This window comes from Sciurus vulgaris (assembly GCF_902686455.1).
Source record: "Sciurus vulgaris genome assembly, chromosome: 10".
In the NCBI taxonomy this organism is placed as follows: Eukaryota; Metazoa; Chordata; class Mammalia; order Rodentia; family Sciuridae; genus Sciurus; species Sciurus vulgaris.
In genome coordinates, this window is record NC_136470.1 from 105,066,342 (window position 1) to 105,088,391 (window position 22,050).

The 22,050-nt window shown below is 35.0% G+C and overlaps 1 protein-coding gene across 2 annotated transcripts in view; it reads right to left on the minus strand.

The window, feature by feature from the left end:
* Positions 1 to 1,070: 1,070 nt before the first annotated feature.
* The window catches only part of SERPINI1 (serpin family I member 1), a 93,997-nt gene continuing 73,017 nt past the window's right edge, over positions 1,071 to 22,050 (minus strand). For both annotated transcript variants that reach the window (XM_079156394.1, XM_079156393.1), the window contains 4 exons: positions 17,553 to 17,650; positions 3,112 to 3,198; positions 1,634 to 1,723; positions 1,071 to 1,396 (listed from right to left, as the gene is read on the minus strand). In XM_079156394.1, coding sequence (XP_079012520.1) covers positions 1,320 to 1,396; positions 1,634 to 1,723; positions 3,112 to 3,198; positions 17,553 to 17,650 — 352 coding nt within the window. In that variant the 3' untranslated portion in view covers positions 1,071 to 1,319. The remainder of the gene's footprint in view (positions 1,397 to 1,633; positions 1,724 to 3,111; positions 3,199 to 17,552; positions 17,651 to 22,050) is intronic.

The following is a 22,050-nucleotide window of genomic DNA, read 5'->3' on the forward strand; positions in this document are numbered from 1 at the left end:
ATTTATGAAAATATCAAACATACAAACCTATGTTAAGTGGAGTTTTGTTACCAAAGTGAAAAACAGTAAAGTCCATGGACAAACAGCAAAGGCTTCACTTGGGAAGTATGAAATCAGGCCCCACCCCAGAACAACTCAATGAGAATATGCATTTGTAATGAGATCCCCAGTTGACTACATTATACATTAAAGTTTGACAAGTACTGCTTTAATATACTTCACTGCCTGAGCTAATTTTCTATAAGTTAACCATATCTAAATCACTAGTATAGTCATTTATCACTTAACATCAGGAGTATGTTCTGAGAACTGAGTCCTGAGGCACTTCATCTCTGCATGAACATCAGAAAGTGTACACATTACACAAACCTAAATGTTGCAGTCAGTCACTTGATGTGGGCTCTTGATGCAGTTAAGAGATAGGTAAGCACAAGATGTATGAGGTTACTGCTGGCATCCCATGGCATGCTATCTTACAGTAAACCTTTTTTTAAAATAAATGGAAGGAGAACATTCTAAAATAATGATAAAAAAGTGTCATACTATAGTAAATGTACAAACCAGTAATGTCTGTAGCATGTGCATAGTCCTATTTTTTTCTAACAAGTTTTGTTATGAAGCCTTACAGATAGATATTCAGCTTGCATTGCCTTGTCCTGCCCTCTATGCTGATATCAAAGAAATGGCAGTTCAAATTTTTGTGGCGTATCTGTCTTCATTTCATACATTATGGCTTTTTTTTTGTACTAGGGGATGAACCCAGGGTCGCTCTACCACTGAGCTACATCCCCAGCACTATTTGGTATTTTATTTAGAGATAGGGTGTCAATGGGTTGCTTAGAACCTCGCTTTTGCTGAGGCTTGTTATATAGAAGTATACAATGCTACTTTACCTTGGTGTTTTGAGTCTGCATGATTATGAAAGATTTAAGAAACCCCAAAACATTACTGTTTCCAAATTCTCCTACTGGTATCTGTGTACCCCAATTTCTACTGAAATATTATTGTTTCCAAATTTAACTGACAGGTAGATGTATACTACTGCTACTTTTAAAAATGAAAAACAACTGTTTACATGTTCAATATGTATTTTTATTTTAAACAACAGCACAGCAAACACAATGACATAACAGGACCACTACCTTAATACTGATAACATTCCTTGACAGGTTGACCTATAATTCACATATATCATTTCTATCTGGAGCTATGTTAAACATTATCTTAAGATATATTGTAAAACACAAATCCTAAATATAGATCAGTTGCAAACATAATGTGCTTCGTTGCGGTTTTCCTTGTTACTCAAATTAAGTCATTTAAAGTTCCTCAAAATCATGTGCACTTGTGTTCATTGTTTCAGGATGCAGGACTCGTCCCATGAATAAGATCGTACCTGCGTTCATTTGGAAGTGGATAAAAAAAAGACGGTGAATGGAAGAATGGGCTATTTTCCTTCTCACTTACAATTATCAATGTTTTAGGAAATACAAATACAGATTATTTTCATTTAAAAAAAAATCATTTGACCATTAGACATTATCTTTTAAATTCTATTGGGCAGTCCTCTTTTTAAAAAAGAAAGTTTCTTTGTGCCCTTTTGAATAAAGTTGTCTTCTCATAACAGACTCACCAGTTCTCCTGTTCCTGATAAGAAAGAAAAATGGATGGTCCACAATAACTTGAGGATACAGCACAGCCATCCTACTAATTGCAATCAATCCTACAGTGTAGAGAGAAAGTAATTACATGTCCAAGGATGTGCAGAGAAGAATGAATAATTTCTCAAAACTATCTATATCTGTCCATCTAATGCAAAGGCAACAATTTACAGAAAACAAAATTTTAAAGACTTAGAGAAAAATTTTAAAGGTATTAACGTTTCTACTTGATTAAAAACAAAACAAAATAAAACAAACCACACCATTGTCTCCTTCCACCCCACCCAAAATAATAGGACTATTTATTCTGCCTGTTACAAAAGTTCTATTCTCACCCTAAGATAAATATTTGTGCTTTTATCAAAACATCCTTTCAGTTAAGGGAAGAGGGAGAAGAAAGAAAAATCCTCGTGACAAAAAACAAAGGCAGTTTATGTTTTCCAGTCACTTTCTTCTGTTTAAAATGGGTCTATTGACATAGCAAGTCACAGTAAGAGGGTGGACTGTCAGGGATTAAGGGAAAAGTACAGCAGTAAACCATGCTATGGTGCTTTATAAGGTGGGATACTGAATTCCCCTTCATTCTGGGATGGTTGCTGCAGTGTGGTTAGTTTTCGGGAAAAAAAAAAAAAAAAAAAAAAAAAAGTCCAGATTAGATTATGGAAGATTTCTGATGCCCAACACTAGTATTTCTACACCCTCTTGGAAAACACTGTTATGACTAGTGAAGTTAGAAATAATGTGCTGCAAAACAAACATATGACCAGGGTAGGCTTGGTATTCTGCTAAAATTGGATGATAGCTGTGGAACATAAGATTGAATCCAAACAAAAGAAAGGAGGAGAAAAATGCAGTGGAAAAGTTCTCAGTTAACTAGCGAATTCAGAACCATCAAAATGATCAAAGATATTTACCATTGTAATTTGGACATGTGATTTATGTTGATCTAAAAAATTATTTATTTAAAACTATTGCATTGTTAGTATTATTTAGTTAAGAGCATTTACAATTATTTATTATATCCATCGTACACACTTACAAATGTATGTGCTTCTAAAGAATCCAAACTTTTCACTGATAAAATTAAGAATGAATTTCCAAGAGTAATTAGGGAGGAATAAAAATGCTTAAATGGGTACCAGGAAAATATTTAAAATATTTTAAAAGGAAGCTCTGTAGGAAAATCCATTCTACCAGAGCTGTCAGGTGTCCTGTGTCTCGTTAGGAAGAAAATGAAGATGGGGTTACAAAGCGAAGGACCAGTGGACTGAGTGCTTGCTTCACATCCTGTTTAGAAAGTTCTGACTGGCTCAGCATTTGCTTGATTTCTAACTTAGGAAAGAGTCTGTTTTTTGGCTTGGTTCTGAAAATGAGTCCCGCCCCCACCCAAGGTTATTTTAAATTAATAAATCTAGGGAAGGCAAGAAGATTTGGGAAAACAACTTTGTACCTGAGGCAGCGGCAGCTTCTGAGCCTTCTTCATTAATCTCTATGAAAGACTTGTGAATTGCTTTGGAAAGGAATAGCTCTTTGTTATCTGCAAAACAAGAATCAAGCAGAAGGAGTTTTTACAGTATCAGGGAGAGGGAAATATTCAATCCTTTTGTTAAATAAGATTTGGAGATGTGAGTCTAAGATTGTGATTAAAAAAAAAAGATGAGATTAAAAAATTACAAGATTTCACTTATGTATGAGAGAACCATTGAAGATATGGTTTCTAATTTGCCCTCATTGTATATTTCCTTGTTAATTTTCCTCTTCATTTTTATTGGTAATTTTCCATTGTTTATTTCTTACATTGTAAGAAAATGTGGAAACTCTGTTTTTAGTAGTGTTTTCAAATAAGTTCATAACTCAAGATAAAAACATTGTACACAGTGCACTCTAATTTGAAATAAAAAGTTCATACTGAAAACTGGTAAAAATCCAAAAATAACCTGAATAAAAATTTTATTTTCTCAACCTAATCTCTAATTAGTATGATAACGTAGATATCCTTTGCAAAGAAAGATAAAATTGACTTCAAGTTTATAGAAATGTGAATAGATGTTTTTAAGAAAGTTCGCTTTCATTCTTGTTAATTGATTTATCTGAGGATTCATAAAGATATGTTACCCCAAGAGCCAAGGAAATAATACATTTTTAATAACAGGAAGATTATTTTTTTCCTTTAAATTGCCTTTCTATTTATGCTTACTTTTAAATTAATGGTCATGATGAGTTGAATCGTCCCTCAAATTCATTTGTTGAAGTTCTAACTCCCAGTACTTAAAAATGTGACTAGATTTAGAAATATGATCTTAAATTAAAATGAGGTAATTAGGGAGTGTTCTAACCCAAGACGACTAATGTTTTTATAAGAAGGGAAATATGGACATGGATAAGTAAAGAGAGATGACCATGAGAAGATTAATTTCATGTATCAACTTGCATAATGCCCAGATTGTTGGTCAATTATTATTCTGGATGTTTTCCTGAAGATGTTTTTGGATAAGATCAACATTTAAATCAGTAGACTTTGGGTAAAGCAGACCACCCTAACAATGTGAGTGAGCCTCACCCAGTCAGCTGAACTAAAGCTGACCTCCTCCTGTCAAGGAGAAAGTATACCAGCAACCTCCTTTTAGACTCAGCTACAATTCTTCCTGGGGTCTCTACCAGGAAGATTTTGGATTTTCAGAGCCTCCACAATCCTATAGAAATAATCATTAAAATAAATCGGTTTGTCTTTCTCTTTCCCTCCCCATATATATGTAAACATTCCACCATCACCATACACAAACACACACACACACACACACACACACACACACACATTTTCTTGGTTCTGTTTCTCTGGAGAATCTTGACTAACATACCATTTTAAGACAGAAGGAGAAGATGCTATCTATAAAGCCAAAAAGGAAGGTCTCAGAAGACACCAAACCTGTTGACACTTTTATCTCAGACTTTTGGCCTCTAGAACTGTGAGAAAATATATTTCTGCTGTTAAGCCACTAAATCTAGGGTACTTTGATGTGGCAGACTTATCAAACTACAAAATGATTTTTTGTCTTGAGTTTCCAACTGTTTTCCAAGATTATAACAAAGCAATGACCAAATAGAGACTCCAAATACATTTTTTAAAAGAAGATGCACAAGAAAGGATTACTCAAGCTCATACCACCGTATTTTTTTTTTTTTTCAATTCTAGGTGGTTTAATCCCAACTTCAGTTAAATAAATTTGTTGCTGATGTCCAGCACCATTCTGTAAAAACACAATAGATTTCCCATTAGACACCTTACAACATACATTTTCCCTTAAAGTTTTCAAAGATACCTAATTATTCTATATGCAGAGGGGAAGATGTTTGTTAACATTTTTGATCCATTTGTTGCATGTACTTGATTATTCTGAATAAGCACCAAGACAACTAACAATAGCATCTCTGAATATACTTTTAAGAGAAATATTATTTCCTCAGATTATATTTGATATTAAGATATAAGTGTGGCATCATTAGTCTGTCTCATAATTATAATATTTTCTTATAAAATACATTTAATGATTAGAAAAAAATAAAAAGTAATTAAGCTTTTACATTTAGCAATTAAGTATAATTAGCTCTCTCAAATCCACAGGAGTAGTTATGTTTTGTTTTATTTAACAAAAGGAAAAGTATAAATTGTGTTAAGTAATCAAATATATTTGGTTGGGAAAACAAGCATATGAATCCAAGACAGTAAAGTATATTAAGCATTTAGCAGGTAATGATGCCATTCAGTTTTCAGATTCTGCTGCCCATTTTCATCAGTTTGTCAGTTAAGGAAAGGTCATGTGTCAAGAACCAGCACTACGGCTCTGACTACAAAATGACAGGATCCAGGTCCTAAAGGGTGATGAACATCCACATTGCCAGGTAAGTCCTCCTCCAATACTGGGAGGTGAGTTTTCAAAGACACTGAACCTTCTAAGTCTTGTATGTTCCCATTTACCCACATAATATGGTGGCGTTGGTGACAGGGATACTGCAAGGTCTGTGGCAGAAGGATCAAGAAAGATAAGGGTAATTCTCCAAGAACTAGTTATTTAGAAGACGATAAAATGGACAAACCTTTTAACAAGATTTGTGAAGAAAAAAGAGAGATAACCTCCCCCAGAACAAAGGATGTACCTAAAGATACAGAAGAGAATTTTGAGAAAAATAAAGATTAAGATGTATAACTTTCTGCAGATAAATGTTTATAAACATAACGAAATATAATTTTAGAGTGAAATTTATAAAACAATTTGGTAAATTTGATAAATTTATCAGCCAACCTTCACAAATAAGACACAGAATATTCCTAATTCCCCTCAAAGATTTTGTATGCTTCTTTATACAGATAATTTGAAAATAGATTTGCTATGAACGAGGTTATATTGTCAAGGGGAAAAAAAAGAATATCTGAATCCTTCAGTAACCATTAAATTTATTGAATCAGTAGACAAAAAGAAAAAAAAAAAAACTTCCCATATTCTTAAAATTAAATTCTGCAAGCCTAAATGGTTTTCTAGGTGATTATGTCCAAATCTTAAAAGAACAGGTAGGATTACCTGTTATAAAAACCACTCTAAATTCTAGAAAGAGAATAAAAGCTATGTAATTCATCTGTGGGTTGTTTTACATTGCTGCCAACACTGAATAAGGACACTATAAGAAAAGAAAACCATAAACCCAATTCGCTTGTCAACATATAAACGTTCTCTAAAAAATCGGAAAATCAGAAAGACTATATAACCAACATCACAGAAACATGAAGGATGATTAGACATGATTACAAACAACTATAAAACCCAAACTTTGATACCCTAGAAGAAATGGGCAAATTCCTAGACACATACACTGTACCAAGATTGAATTATGAAGAAATAGAAAACCTGAAAAGACCAATAACAAGTAGTGAGAATGATTTGGAATCTGGGTTAGGAGTGTAAGTCTTGTGTATAGTGCTCGCCTGGCACTGCAAACAAAAACAACAACAAAACTTTTTCATTAAACAAAAGTCCAGGACCAGATGACTTCACTGCTAAGTTCTACCAAATATCTATGGAAGAATTAACAACAAACAATTCTCCTTAGCTTACTCAGAAAAAAAAAAAAAAAAGTGAAAGGAAATCTTTCCAACACAGTCTACGAGACCAGTATTATCTTGATTCCAACAACAGATAAAAACACAATCACAATAAAAATCAAACAAATAAGCAAACAAAACCCTATAGGTAAATATCCTTTATTAACACAGATATAAAAATTCCCAGTTAAATATTGGCAAATCAAATTCAATAGCATATTAAAAGGATTATTCACCACGATCAAGTGCTATTTATCCTAGGAATGCAAGGGATGATTCAATATAAGCCAATCAATAACTGTGATACATTACATCAATGGAATAAAGAATGAAAACCATAAAATTATCTCAAAACATACAAAAAACAAGCATTTGATAAAATTCAACTTCCCTTCATGATTTAAAACACTGAAGGGTTTGGTATAGAAGGAATACCTCAATATAATAAAGACCACAACAGCTAACATTACAGTGAATAGAGAAAAGTGGAAAGTTTTCTAACACCTGGAACAAGACAAGGATGCCCACTTTTACCACTTTTATTCAAATTAGTGCTGGGAGTGCTAGAACAAACAGGCAAGAAAAAAACATAATGCTATACAAATTGATAAAGAATTCAAATTTTTAACATTGTACTGACATGATCTTACATATATAAAACCCACAAAACTCCATGAAAAAAGTATTAAAACTAATAAACAGATTTAGCAGTGTTGCAGGACAAATAGGAATCAACATACAGAAATTAGTAGCACTGCTGTCTGACAATAGTGGTTTATTTGAAGTAGAAATCAAGAAAACATAGCTATTTATAATAGCTATGAAAAATACTTAGGAATAACTTAATGCAAGTGATGAAAGGTCTCTACAATAAAAATTATAAAATACTGAGAGAAATTGAAGAGCTCACCAAAAATAGATATCTCATTTTCATGGATTGGAAGAATCAATATGGTTAAAGTGTTCATACTACCCAAAACATTCTGTAGATTAGTGTAATCTCAACCAAAATGCCAATGACAATCTTCACAAAACTAAAAAAAAAAAAAAAAAAAAAAAAAAGTCCTAAAATTTCCGTGGAAGTGTAATGATCCTAAAGAGCCAAAGTCATGTTAAGCAATAAAGAACGAAACAGGAGTACTTTACTTCAAGACATACTACTAAGCTGTAGCAATCAAACCCAGCATGGTATTGGCATACAAATGAACATTGAGTTGAGTGGGACAAACTGAGAGCCTAGAAGTAAATTCATGTTTCTATAGTCAACTGATGTTTGACAGAGTTGTTAAGAACAAGCACTGGAGACAGAAGTCTTTTCAATAAATAGTGCTGGGAAATTTGGATATTTACACATGCAGAATAAGGAAATTAGATCACTATCTCTTGCCAATTACAAAAATCAAATAAAAGTAAAGATTTAATAAGACTTGGAACTATGAAACTGTTAGAAGAAAACATAGGGAAAATGTTTCCTTTTCATAAGGGACTGGGCAAAGATTTCTTGCACATGATCCCAAAGCACAAGAAACAAAAACAAAAATATACAAATTGAAGTACATTTAACTGAAAAGCCTCTGAACAGCAAAGGAGACAATCAACAGAATGGAAGAAAATACTGGAGTGGTAGAGGATACTTGCTTATTTGCAAAGTACATATTTGAAAAGGAGTTAATACCTAGTGTACATGAAGAACTAAAAAACAAAACAAAACCTCAAGAGCAACAATAATAAAAAAAAACAGCCATAGTTCCATGATACAGCCATTATGGAAAATAATATGCAGGTTCCTCAAAAAATTAAAAGTAGAACAACCATATAATCTAGCAATCCCACTCCTGGGTACATATTCAAAGGAAATGATATCAGTATGTCAAGGAGACATCTGCACTCCCATGGTTACTGTAGCACTGTTCAAATAGCCAAGAAATGGAAACAACGTAAGTGCCTATCAACTGAGGAATAGACCAAAAAAAGGTGATACATATACACAGTCTAATACTATTCATCCATTAAAAAAAAGAGTGACAAACTGTCATTTGTGAAAACATGAATGGAAATGAAGACCATTATGTAGTGAAATAAGCCCGGCACACAAAGACATGATCTTACTCATGTGTGGAATCTAAAAAAGTAGATCTCACAGAAATTGACAGTAGAAATGAAGTTATCAGAGGCCAGGAAGCATAAGGGGGAAAAGAGGAAGAGAAAAGGATAGGTTGTGAGTGGGTATTATGCTGTAGTTAAATGGGAGCAAGAAGTTCTGGTATACCATTGCATTGTAGGGTGATGACAGATAATGTGGACGATTTTTCTGAGTTGGCTAAAAAACAAATTTTAAGCAATTCAGAAAATTGCTGGGTGAGGTGGTGCATGCCTGTAATCCCAGCAGCTTGGGAGGTTGAGACAGGAGGATTGTGATTTCAAAGCCAGACTCAACAAAAGCAAGGCACCAAGCAACTCAGTGAGACCCTGTCTCAAAATAAAATACAAAATAGGGCTGGGGATGTGGCTCAGTGGTTGAGTGCCCCTGAGTGCAATCCCCGGTACCTGTCCCCCACCACCCCCCCAAAAAAATCAGAAAATTAAGCTCATAAACATATACAATGAGTTTCAATAGATGCCTGAATGTACCATTGCGTGGTACTTCACAAATCTACCACTAACTGCCTCCAGGTCACACTGATGCTTCCCCAGGATGATCTTAACACCCTTTGTCCGCTCTCCTGCTTCCTTTACCTCCACCTTGTTGTAGGCCTGCTTGAGGTGCAAGCTCGGAGGCTGCCTCTGCTTCACACATTCATCATCCATCACCCCCCATGCACTGTGCTTCAGATTATTTGAACTGAACTGGCTCAAATTTTACTGTGTTTTGTTTCTACAGATCCTCCCTCAACCCTTGCTGTACAGTGAGATGCCCATCACCTTCTAAGGCTCAACTTCTAGCCCCAGACTTTTCTTCCGCTCTCCTCTGATTCCTCCTACGTTTTAAAGTAGATCTGACCATTCTTTCCTACTGAAACCAAAAACTAATTTTACTGAAGACTTTGTAATATATCACACCTGCATTAATGATTCTCTCTTCCTGGATTGACTGTTAACTTCCTTAAGCAAGGTCTTAGTATCCCTGATTTCTGGCTATAAGTGGGCCTTAAAAAATGAGCAGCATGAAGTAGAGGGAGTTACCTGGTAAAGTGCAGTTTTCTAGAATTTAACTCAATATACTACAAAAAAGAGAATTTCAGCAATTGTTGAATGAAAGGGATTAGCTACTTCATACTATAAAACATCCTTTAGTTCTGTTCTATGGACACCATGACCACAATTCTGTTCACAACTGTGGCTATAAAGTTTGTTTTTGAAAATTAAGAACGGCAACAGAGGCAGAGTACAAAACCCAGGCTAAAAACTTAAATATCTGATCAAGTGGAAGAGTAAAGGGAATAGGACCCAACAACCAGTTACTGTCTGTTGCAAAGACAGTAAAACAAAGATTGAATCTAAGGTTCAATTCCCACAGCACCACTAACTGAAGTTTAGAAAATATATACAGATATAAACAAGACTTCAGGATTCTTAGCCATCAGAAAAACACCATCCTTTGATATACATGAAAACAATATGACAAGTAAGAAATCATATCACAGATACTGAGGAATGAAAGGAAATAGAGCTCCCCCACCCTGAGGACAAACTTCAAGCAGAGACATTAAAATAAATTTTAGCTAAACATTGTTTCAGTAAGTATGTCTGGGGCTACCAAATCCTAGAGATCAAGTCATGCAGGAAAACAGGCAAGTTCATCACTCCTTACACCTGCCCTCCTATGTTGCTCATCCTGTGTTATTAGTGTCAATCAAAACCATCTGTCCTGCTAGGCTGGCTGTGTGCTCTTCCAGGGCCTGCGCATGGCCTGTCCTATTCACCTCATCCACAACCCTCTGCACAATGTCAGGAACCAGGTACATACTCAGGTATTGAACTGGATCAGAATGTAGGGCTGTTATGGAAACTTACGCTGATGACTTCATCTTACTGGTTAGAGAAAAGTTAGCTAATTTCTCAATCAATAAATCAAAGGCAAATGCATTTAAATTTTTTTTGTGAGCCAGGGCCTCACACATGCTAGGCAAGCACTCTACCACAAGGAAGGAAGGAGGGAAGAAAGAAAGAAAGAAAAAAATCTGTACACAAGCCTTAAGCAGCCTCCTCTCTTCTTCTAGCCATGGCAGATTCTGCTGCCAAATGAGTGGTCCTAGTTTCCTCCAGGCTGTGAGGAGTGAGGCTCTTTACAACGGATAAAATGGGAACAGGGCCAGTGAACCCTATGTTTCCCAGAGAAGAACTGGGCATAAATTCAACTCTTATGAAGAAATCAGGCAAGGTATTAAAGCATTCATTCAGCCACTGAGCAAATATTTATCAAGTGCACTCTCCATATGAGATATTGTGCAGGGTGCCAAGGCTCTAATTATTTGAGATTGACATAAATGCTGGTAGGATGGCCATCATGCAAGTTTAGGCCACTACTTCCTTTGTAGCACTGTTACTAAATAAGGTCAATTTAAATAAAATTCTGCATCACAAGGGCATGCTTAAAATAGCAAAATAGACTATCACAACAGAACCCTTGATACCAAAAGTGCCTCTGTACTTTAGTTGCTAAAATATTTTTAGCTTCAGCCCCACCCATGATATTCAGAAAAATTTCTAGAATATTCCTTCAAAGGAGGAATAGCATTTGTTGTTTGTTTTTCTGGATAGATTTTGTTTCAGAGACAGCAAATATTTATTTATTTGTTCATTCATTTATGTACTGTGCACCTACTATGTGTCAGATACTGTTGATGCCCTGGGTCTACCATGGGGAACTAAACAGTTTCTTCCTAATAAGAGGAAGGTGGACATAAATAGACTGACAGTAAAAGAAAGCAAATCAATAAATGACCACAATTTCAGGGTGTGGTAAAAAATAACCAAGAAAACAAGATAAAGTTATGTGCAGGTGGGTAACTGGGGCCATGAAAGAGCTGCTGCTTGATAAAGAGCATAAGGAAGCGTGTCTGAGAAGGTCAATGTCAGCTGAGACCAAAGGAAGAAAAAAGGAAGCAGCTGTGGGAAGACCTGAAGGCAAAGTAGCGTGTAGGGTGGAGATGAGGTTTAGAGAGGTAGAAAGAAGTCAGGCCTGTTCTTGGACCCACTGGGAGCCCATGTGGCAAGTGGGACAGGCGAGAGGCATAACAGAAGAGCTCTCACTTGTAGCCAGGCAGCGACCAGTGCCATTAGTCAATTCCCATCCAGAATCTATCCTACCCCTCCAGCACCATGCTGGACTCTGGGGACAGGACAACCTCTAAGCTCAGTCCCTACTATTGAACAGCTCTGAGCTTAGAGTGAACAAACTGTCCCAGGAAAAGGTGAGACATGCAATAACAGAAGTAGGTGCAAAGTGCTACCAGGTTCCAGATGAAGAACAGTAAACCACCTAGGAAGGAGAGGGCGTGTCAGAGGAAGCTTCTCAGAGAGGGTGACATTCAGGCTGGTTCTTGAAGTGGAAGAGTGAAAGTCAGAGAGAGAAGGGGGCAAGGACATTCCAAGCAGAAGACGGTCCTTGCAAAGTGAGAGAAACAGAGGGGATGACATGAAAGTCCCATTTGGAACCTGTGCTATGAGAAAGTAGAGGAGTGGCAGGAGACAAACATAATTTGAGGAGCTCTGACTAGAAGGTTAGAGCCTGGGTTTTGTCCAGAAATAATGGGACACAATTGTTATAATTTTAGAAGATACCTGTGGTAGTAGCTGGGAAAGATGAATTGAATGAGCAGATAGCTCAGGGCAAGATCAAGTTGGTTAGCGGTTGCACTAGTCCAGGCAAGAAGGCAGAAGCAGAACTGGAATTATAGCAAAGGAAGAGAAGCGAGCCCTCTGGCTTACAGGTGCAAGGAGAAAGAGAACAAACAAGGGCAGGATGTAGGAGCTCGTCCAGTGTAAATCCACAGCACTTGAGTCTGACCCGAATATGGCTTTCTCTTTGTCTTCTTAATTCCTTTATTTTATTGGCTTCTTTATTAAAGCTCATACTTCATGCCGAAGGATTTAGTACTCTCTTTCTCTTTTCCCTTACACCTTCCAAGAGGATTACCTATTAATCCAAATGCTGACAGTCATTCATTTCCATTACAAAAATAGCCCTACTCCATAACAGGATCCTCACTGCAACTCGATGAGCATTTTAAATACAGCCTGAGAAGAAAATGATTCTCAGCACTCTCTATATTCTATGTTTATTGTATGAGTCTTTACTGTGTTTTATGCTAATGGAATTTAGCATCAAAAGCAATGTATATCAAACTGGAAAGAAGAAATAAACATAAAAAAAATATGAAGCATCTCATCTTATTCTTTTCTCCATGCAGTGAGAACTAAGCAGGAAACACTCTTGGGGGTCTCTGAGGACACATGCTGAAGAATCTGTCTTTGGGTTGTTTAAATTCTATCAGGGGATGTTAAACACAAAAGTAACAATAACAGGAGATAAGATGTGATATGTGCTATAAAGAAAGGTACAAAAAATCAGGAATTTAATGAGTGATTACTTCTGGTTGGTATAATCATGGTGGCTTGATTTTGAAGTTGGGGATAGCCCAGCTGAGATTGAATTCAAGAGGTGTTCCAGAACTGGGCACGGTGGCATATGCAGGTAATCCCAATGAGTCAGGAGGCTAAGGCAGGAGGATCACAAGTTTGAAGCCAGTCTTAGCAACTTAGCAAGACCCTGTCTCAAAATAAAAAGTAAAAAGGGTTGGGGATGTAGTTCAGTGGTAGAGTGCCCCTGAGTTCAACCCCTGGTATAAAGGAAAAAAAAAAAAAAAAAAAGTATTTCAGACGGGAGATTTCATAACAAGGGGGAGCTGGAGAGAGCTGAGGCACAGAGCTGGAGCACAAGCTGCATGTGAGGAATCAGCCAGAGTGAAGGCTGGAGGGAGCTGAGGTCTCAGGCCCTGCAGAGCAGTGGGTGGCACCACAGATTGAAGCAGGCTTTGAAGACGTGGAATGATCTGAGAGTGGGTCTTAAGGTGAATTTTCTCAGCAGTGGTGGATGAGACAGACTAAACTGGAGAGAGAATGGAAACTATTAGAAGGCTATTGAAATAGTCTAGGACAGCAGTAATAAGAGTCTGAAATAAGAGTGGATGCAATGGGATGCAATTTCGTGACAGTGGATCCCAGAGGTCTTAGCAAAGGAACACAAGTCATTCAGTTTTTCTGGAAGCAAGAGAAGGTGAAGCAGTTTTTGTTTTCTATTTTCTAAATCACATTTGCTACTTTTGAAGAAAAAAATTTTCATTACATAATTTAAGAATGTAGCAATGTCATGGTAGGACTGAATTGTTCACTGGGTGCTTTCAAGTTTGCCAATTAATTCCATTAATATAATTTTAAAACACCTTTTCTAATTTTTAAGTAAGAATTTTAATTGAAAAAGTAATACACATACAAGGTAAAATCACCAGTGGAGATTGATGTATGAAATGAAAATGCTCTCATCTAAGAGATTCCTGTTCTAGATGCAATTGCTACTACCACTTTTTAAAATGCAGTCTGAAAATGTCCTATGCATTTGAAAACATATACACATGCATACACATATTCTCCTCTGTCTTTTGATTCAAAAACTCCCATTTGCCATTTGATTTTCTTCTTTCCTACTTCCATTAGGTGTTCTCTCATAAAGGGCTTCTCAATCTCTTCACTATTGACAATTTATATTGGTAATTTTTACAGTAAGGAACCTGTTCTGAGCATGGTAGAAGTTGAGAGCGATGTGACCAGTAGGTAGATACATTCCCCCATTGTGACAGCCTAAGAGATCAAATGTTCCCTGTGTGTGTGGGGTTGGAAAAAAATCATCCTTGTTGAGAACCACCGTTTCAATAAAACATGTCTATCATTCTTAGTTTTATTAAATCCATCTGTTACATCTTTCTTCCATAAGTCCTCCAAGTCCTTGATGTTAGGCATGATATCATAATCATTTCTTTATTTTTTCTGACATAGCACTTTTGTCATCTATCTGCCTCGCTAGCAGTTGTTTAATGAAAGGAATAAACAGTATGGAAGGCAATTGATATTATATATCCTCACGGCCATGAAATCCTCACTGAAAGAAAAATAATTAGTAACAAAATACAAGAAAAATAGGTAGTTGGGTGGGTTTTAAGAATTATAGATTTTCATGTTTCATGATTTTCATGCTATTTGGAGAGGAAACAATCTAGCTATATAAAAAAGATACTAACTAGGACAGGCAGAGCCTTTGGTGTCCAAATAAATGATGCAGAGATAAACGCTATCAAATTTAGAGGAAGTAGAGAGGCAAATTTTATACTTGTGACAGTAGATAGTTTCTGAACGAGTTGTTCGAAAATTAATGAAAGAGAGAGAGCAAGAGAGGAAGAGAGTGAGAAAAAGGAAGAGAAAAGAAGTATGTATCAGTTGGAGTGATCATCACTGCTAGCACTACCAACACTCTGATAAAACTAGTAACTTAGTGAATCAAAGAACTCCTGCTGAAAACTTGAGAGGTTGGCTTTCATTCTTTCAAGTGATCCTGAAGACCTGAACTGGATGATGCTTAAGAATAGCAAATGCTAGGTGATTATTATAAGAAGACAAATATTTTAAGAAATGTAATGTATAAGATGTGTGCAAAGAAAACTTTTCCTTTCTTCCCTCCATCCATTTTATCATCCTGTAAACATTGCTGTGTGCCATGTATGTGTCAGCCCTGTGCCAGGTACCAGAAATGCATCTGTGAACAGGACACTGAGCAGGATTCAATCCTCATGGAGATATGATCAAATAAACAGATTATCTGCATTTAAAATATATGAATTCTCTGAGAGATTCTAGTGTCATTTCAAATCTCCAAACCATCTGCATTCATATTGCATATTTATGGTTCATTGTCTCTGTACATAGTAAAGGCAATTAAATATTACCTTATAAACCTTCCAAATATGTCAGAAATTATAAGCTAGACTGACCACAATAATTGATTTGCCGCTGCAGTGCTACTCCCTCAGGACAGAGAGACAGCAGATATTGTATTTGTGTAAAATAACTGCCTGTATGTTTGGGTGAGTTAGTGAGGAATCACTAATCAAACTGAAAAGAGACGATGTTGAAAAAGGAGAATGCAATTATCCAGTTGGAATTTGGCCAGTATTTATAAGACAGATTCTCTTCATTCCTGAGGAACAAAGCATTCCATGTTAAGTTGTGCTGTGCTTCAATTACCAATGTATTTCTTCTGACTCAGCTACAGAGATATCACATGATCTTTAGAATTTCCACCAGTCTTACCTTCTTGATAACCCCAAAGAGCAGTTCCAAGTCCCAAGAACTTGGATATGAGTCATGAAAACTTTACTCAGGGAAAACTCATTTTTCTTGTGTAGACAGGAACATTTATATAGTAGACATTTAGAAAAGCTGTATTGGTCCTTAGGGTTGTAAGCTCTCTGAATGAGAGGTAGAAGTTGTGGTACCAAATACATCAGTATCAACTCATTGCTAGAAGCCGATTGCTGCTTAGAAAACAATCTACACAATCCTAAATCTGGGAGGGTGAGGGATTGTCTGATCACACACTCCTTGAGCATTTCTTAAAAGCTGTGACCCCTTCTCTGTCTCTCTCTCTCATATGCATGCATGCTCACAAAAGTGCACACACACACACACACACACACACACACACACACACACACACACACGTGTCCCCTAAGCAATTTCAGAAGTGGGGGCACCTGTTTTTGTTGAATTCGATCCAGGTTTAGAAGCTATAGTTTGGCCAGCTTGATTGTCTACAGGCTGCTGATTCAGGAAAGGAAAACTAAATTCCTCCCTGTGACATGGGAACTGCTTAAAAAAACTTCTATTACCTGCATGTTCTCTAATTGAATAAGAGGGTTCAATAAAATTGCCTATAAAGGGGACTTACACGTTGAATTTCTTGATCTTACTATATTGCTATCCTTTTCTGATCAGAAACCAGATTCTATTTTTCCTGCCTTCCAAAGAAATGATAGAAAACAATCTAAGCTTTAAGCTCACTATTGCCTTTTTTCTAATGATAAACTTCTTGGGGTTAGCCACTTAAAGATACATCCAAAATTATTTTAATTACCCATTCTAAATGCTTTAATGTTAGCAACAGTTCACGAGTTTTTACCTGAACAACTTAAGCTTCTGAATCCAATAATTTAACTTGATTTTTCTTTGGGGTATTTAGAATAAATTACTCAACACCTCAATGAGCCTATGTACTTTGAAGTTACTTCTTCAAAACCACTGTTTTTTTATTGAAAACTTAGGAAAAGGTTTATATCATCTTGCTGGGTATTCTTTATTCTTTAAAAAGAATCTTTGGTCTAGCCCTCACAGCAGGGGGTACTCATTTATCTCCTCTCTTTACTATGATTCATTACACTGTAACATATTGAGATATTCAATCAACACACTTATTGATTCTACAAGGCATTGTCAGAAGGGATGATCTCCTGGAGAATATAATCTACTATCAAAGATAAGACATACATCACATAATACAAACTTAATGTTATGACTGTATTCATTGGTTTGCTTGAAGAAGTTAAGTATACTTCTTTCCCGATTTATTTGGCAAGTGATAGCTATACTTTACCTCCAAATTCCATGGTAAATAAAAAATTTAACATTACTGTTTTTAAAAGCTTTTACAGAATAATATTTTTTAAAAGTTGATGTTTATTTCTTACCAGACAGGGCTGTCAGATTTGCATCTTTGATGAAAATTTCAGTTATTCCAAGATCCTTCAAAATGTCTTTTAAGTCAATTTCTTGTTCAACTGTGAACCTGGAAAACACATAGGGGGGAAAGTATTTAGTTACAGCATCTTGTTACTTTAGACAAGAATTAACTGTTAAATGTGTTGATTCAAAATGTCCACTCTGTAAAGAATAAATTATGCTAAACTTGGCTTTTGATTGTAAGAAACGTTTGATTGTGCTTGTAAAAATGGAGCATCAAAGATAATGACATAAGAAAATAAGATATAAGTCTGTAAGTTGGAAAAGATATAGACACAGAACTGTATTATATGGTAGAATAAATGAATTTTGAAATCAAGAATCATTAAGTACCATGTAAATCTTGTAAACAAGTAGTTTTCAAAATCTCTTGAATAGTATGTAATATATTTGATATTTCAAACTGGTAATAATCATAAACTTACTCAGTGTATTTTGCTTTTTATTTAGCATTTTGGTCAACTTATACTGTTCATTCACCCTCCACCATGGATAGGGTTAAATAAAGAGACAAATTCTGCTATAAAATTAATGCATTCAGCATTTCACCTCCAAAACACCTATCACATTAAAAATGCATCTTCATAGTTAAACTAACTTTGAGAACATAAATGAGTGTTATCATAATATTATCACTTCTTAGTGAAACTGAGTTAAATATCACATTCTAAAAACTGTAGGGATTTACAATAAGAAGTTTTTTTTAAAACAAAATAATAATGGCTTTTTATTTTTTGTTTTAATGGACTTAAGTTATTACATATAAATGTGCATCAATTTTGTAAGAAGAAAGAGAACATTAAATATAGTGGTAATAAACAGAATATTAACTTTAAAAATGATTTCCACACTGGAGCCATATTGGTTAATACAGAATCTCTCCTAAACCAATGAATTGTATCACCAATCTTTCCAGTGAAGAATATGGACCAAATATGCCTGAATTAACAGATACACTTTTGAAAAGGAAAGGTGCTTATTACTTTTTAAGAAATTATGAAAACTGGTCAGAAGTAAACATTTTCCTTTTTCTAAGATGTTGCCTTTTGATCAATACAGCTTATAAATATAATTTTTTAGGCAATAGATTATGCCTTCAAATGAGCTAAATCTATTATAGTCTCTAAAATTACATCAGCATTATTCCCTTTTTTATGTCAGTATTATTTCTGATGTCTTAAGAAGAACTAGAAGGAAATTATTTTTATAAACAAGGCCCAAATATAAAGAGGAATGATCATGGAAAATCAATTTTGGCAGGTCGGTGTTTATGGAAAAACAATATCAACAAACAGGTAATATGTAATATCAAATATACTGATGTAAGTATTGATTTCTACTAAATTTTATACTTTAACTGAATTTAATATTATATATTTTTATACCAAAAATAAATATTGATCATGAAAATAGAATTGTTCTATACTACACAGCACACAAAAGGAACAATTAAGAAAATACAGTATCTCACAGAACAAACTTGATGGCTTAAGGTGTGTTTGTGTGTGTGTGTGTGTGTGTGTGTGTGTGTGTGTGTGTTTATTTTTTGAACACTTAGAAGGAGCTTCCTGTATATCACTTGTACACCAGAAACTGTCCCAAGAGTTTAAACACCATATTCATTTAAATATCATGCTATCCTTTTGAGGTAGGTGTTAGTATTATTCTCAGGTAATAGAAAAAGAAACTAAGTGGCAGAAGGTTAAATAACTTGACCAAGGTCACTCAGTAATAAGTGGCAGAGGTGGAATCTAGATTCACGTAGAATTATATATATCCTGATTCACTTAAAATAGGAAAGTGAAAGAAAATACCAGTAGTAGGTTCTTTATATTTCTTAAAAGCAACTTGATTTGTTTCACACTCTAGCTGACTGGTTAGGCAAAAATGAAACATTTATACAGATGAACTTGAGCAAGTTGTTTAATTGTTGACCCTCAGTTTTGCATGTGGAAAATAGCAATAATAATATGTATATTCATAGTATTATTAGAAAGATTAAACAAAGCCTCTAAAAATCTTAGGTTGGGGCTAGCATGTGGGGGCCTGCAGTGAATAGCAGACACTATCAATAAAATGTACCATATTGTATGTCATGTAATTATAGATGCTCTATTAGTAGCATTCTAGTACTACTTGGAATAATTTGGTTAAATGGCTACATTAGCCACTGCTACTTCAATCATAAATTAGTCAAGTCTAGTATCTTATTCATTCTGGTATTTATAGTATAGTTCAAAATGAAATAAAATCTTGGAGTTTATAAGATTTTTTGTTCAAAGTTAAAAATAGATGTACATAATCTCCATTTATCCATGTCTTATCTATTTTCTTGGTCAACCCATTGAAAACAATTATCACTCAATTATTATGTCTTTCCTCTTAATATAGGCAAATTAATACTATAAATAATCTTCATCATGTCCCTATCTTGAATGCTTCCTATGTCCCAGATACTGTGAAAATCACTGTACATGTGGTATCTCATTTAATCATTCCTATCATGGTCTCAAACAGCACAATGGGGTAGAAATTATTTTCTCTAAGATAAAGAACAAGTTGAAGTTTAGAAAAGTTACACAAGTTGCCCTAAGCACACAGGTAACAGGTGGTGGAATGAGGATGTGTACAAAGGTCTTTCACACTGCAAAACCCACCTTCACCAATCACTATAATTTCAACAATGGTTTTTTTTTTAAAAAAAACAACACTACATGGAGATTTTACATTTCAGTGAATGTTAAAAAGCCACAATACTGCTTTATATTTTTTATTTACTTTTTTGAGGTGCTGGGGATCAAATCCCAGTCCTTATGCACGCAAATAACTGAGTTCTATCACTGAGCTACTTCCCAACCCCAACACTGTTTTTAAAGACAAAAGGTACAGCTACTTTGACAAAGGCGTACAATGTCATCATACACTTGCAGCTTTCTATTTGAATAAGTTGAAGAGGCATGTAAAGGGCAGAAGCTTGAAAACTGAGAAGAGATGTGAAACAAGTGTTAGAAAAACAGATGTCCCATGTAGACAATTATAAAAGCTGTAAACAATTAAGAAACTAATCAAACCCTGTGAAGAAAAACCCAAATGAAGGTATTCATTTTAAAGAACAAAATCATATGTCTTATGTTATTTTTCTTTTAAACACATGAAACTAAAATGCTTTGCTGATAGATAATAGTTTCAAAGCACCAGGATGGTTTGTGGTTACAAAATGGAGCAGCACTTCACATCCTTGGGTTTCTAGTACTGTGATGGAAAATGAAAAATCTGACAGGACAAAAGTCAGATGGAATGATACTACAGCAAGGTGCATTTCCATAAGTATTATGATATTTGATGTTGATTTTAGAAAGATACTCTTATACTAAGCATTGTCAGTAAAAACTTACGAGGAAGAGCATACAATGGAGAGAGCAAAAGTCAAGAGAAAAAAGTGTTTTTTAAAAAATCCATTCAGAGAGAAGTATATATAAAGCTGCCTACAAGATTAACACAAAATAAGTACTAGCACTTAAAATGAACACTAAGCCAATAAACAATAATAGTAATAATGGATAATAACTATATGATGTTTACTCTTTGTTAGGTATTATTCCAAAGTGCTTTTTAGATACTTACACATATTTTATATATTTGACAAATTTTTTTACTGTAGTAAAAAAATTGAAAGAAGATCTGGAAATCTTTTTTAAACCTTAGAGATGTACAACTATGTATCAACATTGTGATATTTCACTGGGTTTGATGATATACAAGGAGGTATAGCAATCTACCATCTTCTGAATATACTTTTATATTTTGGATAAAAGTAAAATTTCCCATTCATTATCTAATTTTTGTAGAATTTATTGTTCAGGGAAAAGTCAAAAGAATACCAAAGTAATTGCTCCTTCTACACTCCACCCCACCAAATACCTTATACCTGTTAAGGGGAGCATTTAGAATCTGTTTGTATAAGCTCTTTTGGGTAGAAAGCAAAAGTCTCCTTCAAGCAGAACAAGAATGTGTAAAATTACAGAAATGCAAGTTTGTTCTTTCAAGCAGGTCAAATTACAGAAATGCAATTTGCCCTTTCAGGCAGGACAAGATCATGGTCAAATTACAGAAATGCAAGTTTGCATTTTCAGAATAATATATACATGAATAAAACTATACAAATAATTTGACTGACACTGGAGTAGACCTAGAATACAGCTATTAGAAACATTTTTACCTTTGCTGAAACTGGGTCACACAAATCATTACCTTCATTGAACACTGAGTGGATCCTAATGCTGTAAAATGGAGAGGATGAACAGCTTTCCATTGGTTACTAGAACATGCAAGTATTTGAATACTGTCAATCTGTTAAAAAGGGAAACCAACTTTATCTTATTTAGCTATTTAGCCTTCTTATCTGTGCATTAGCCATGCAGAGGAAGAGTTTGTAGAACTACTGGA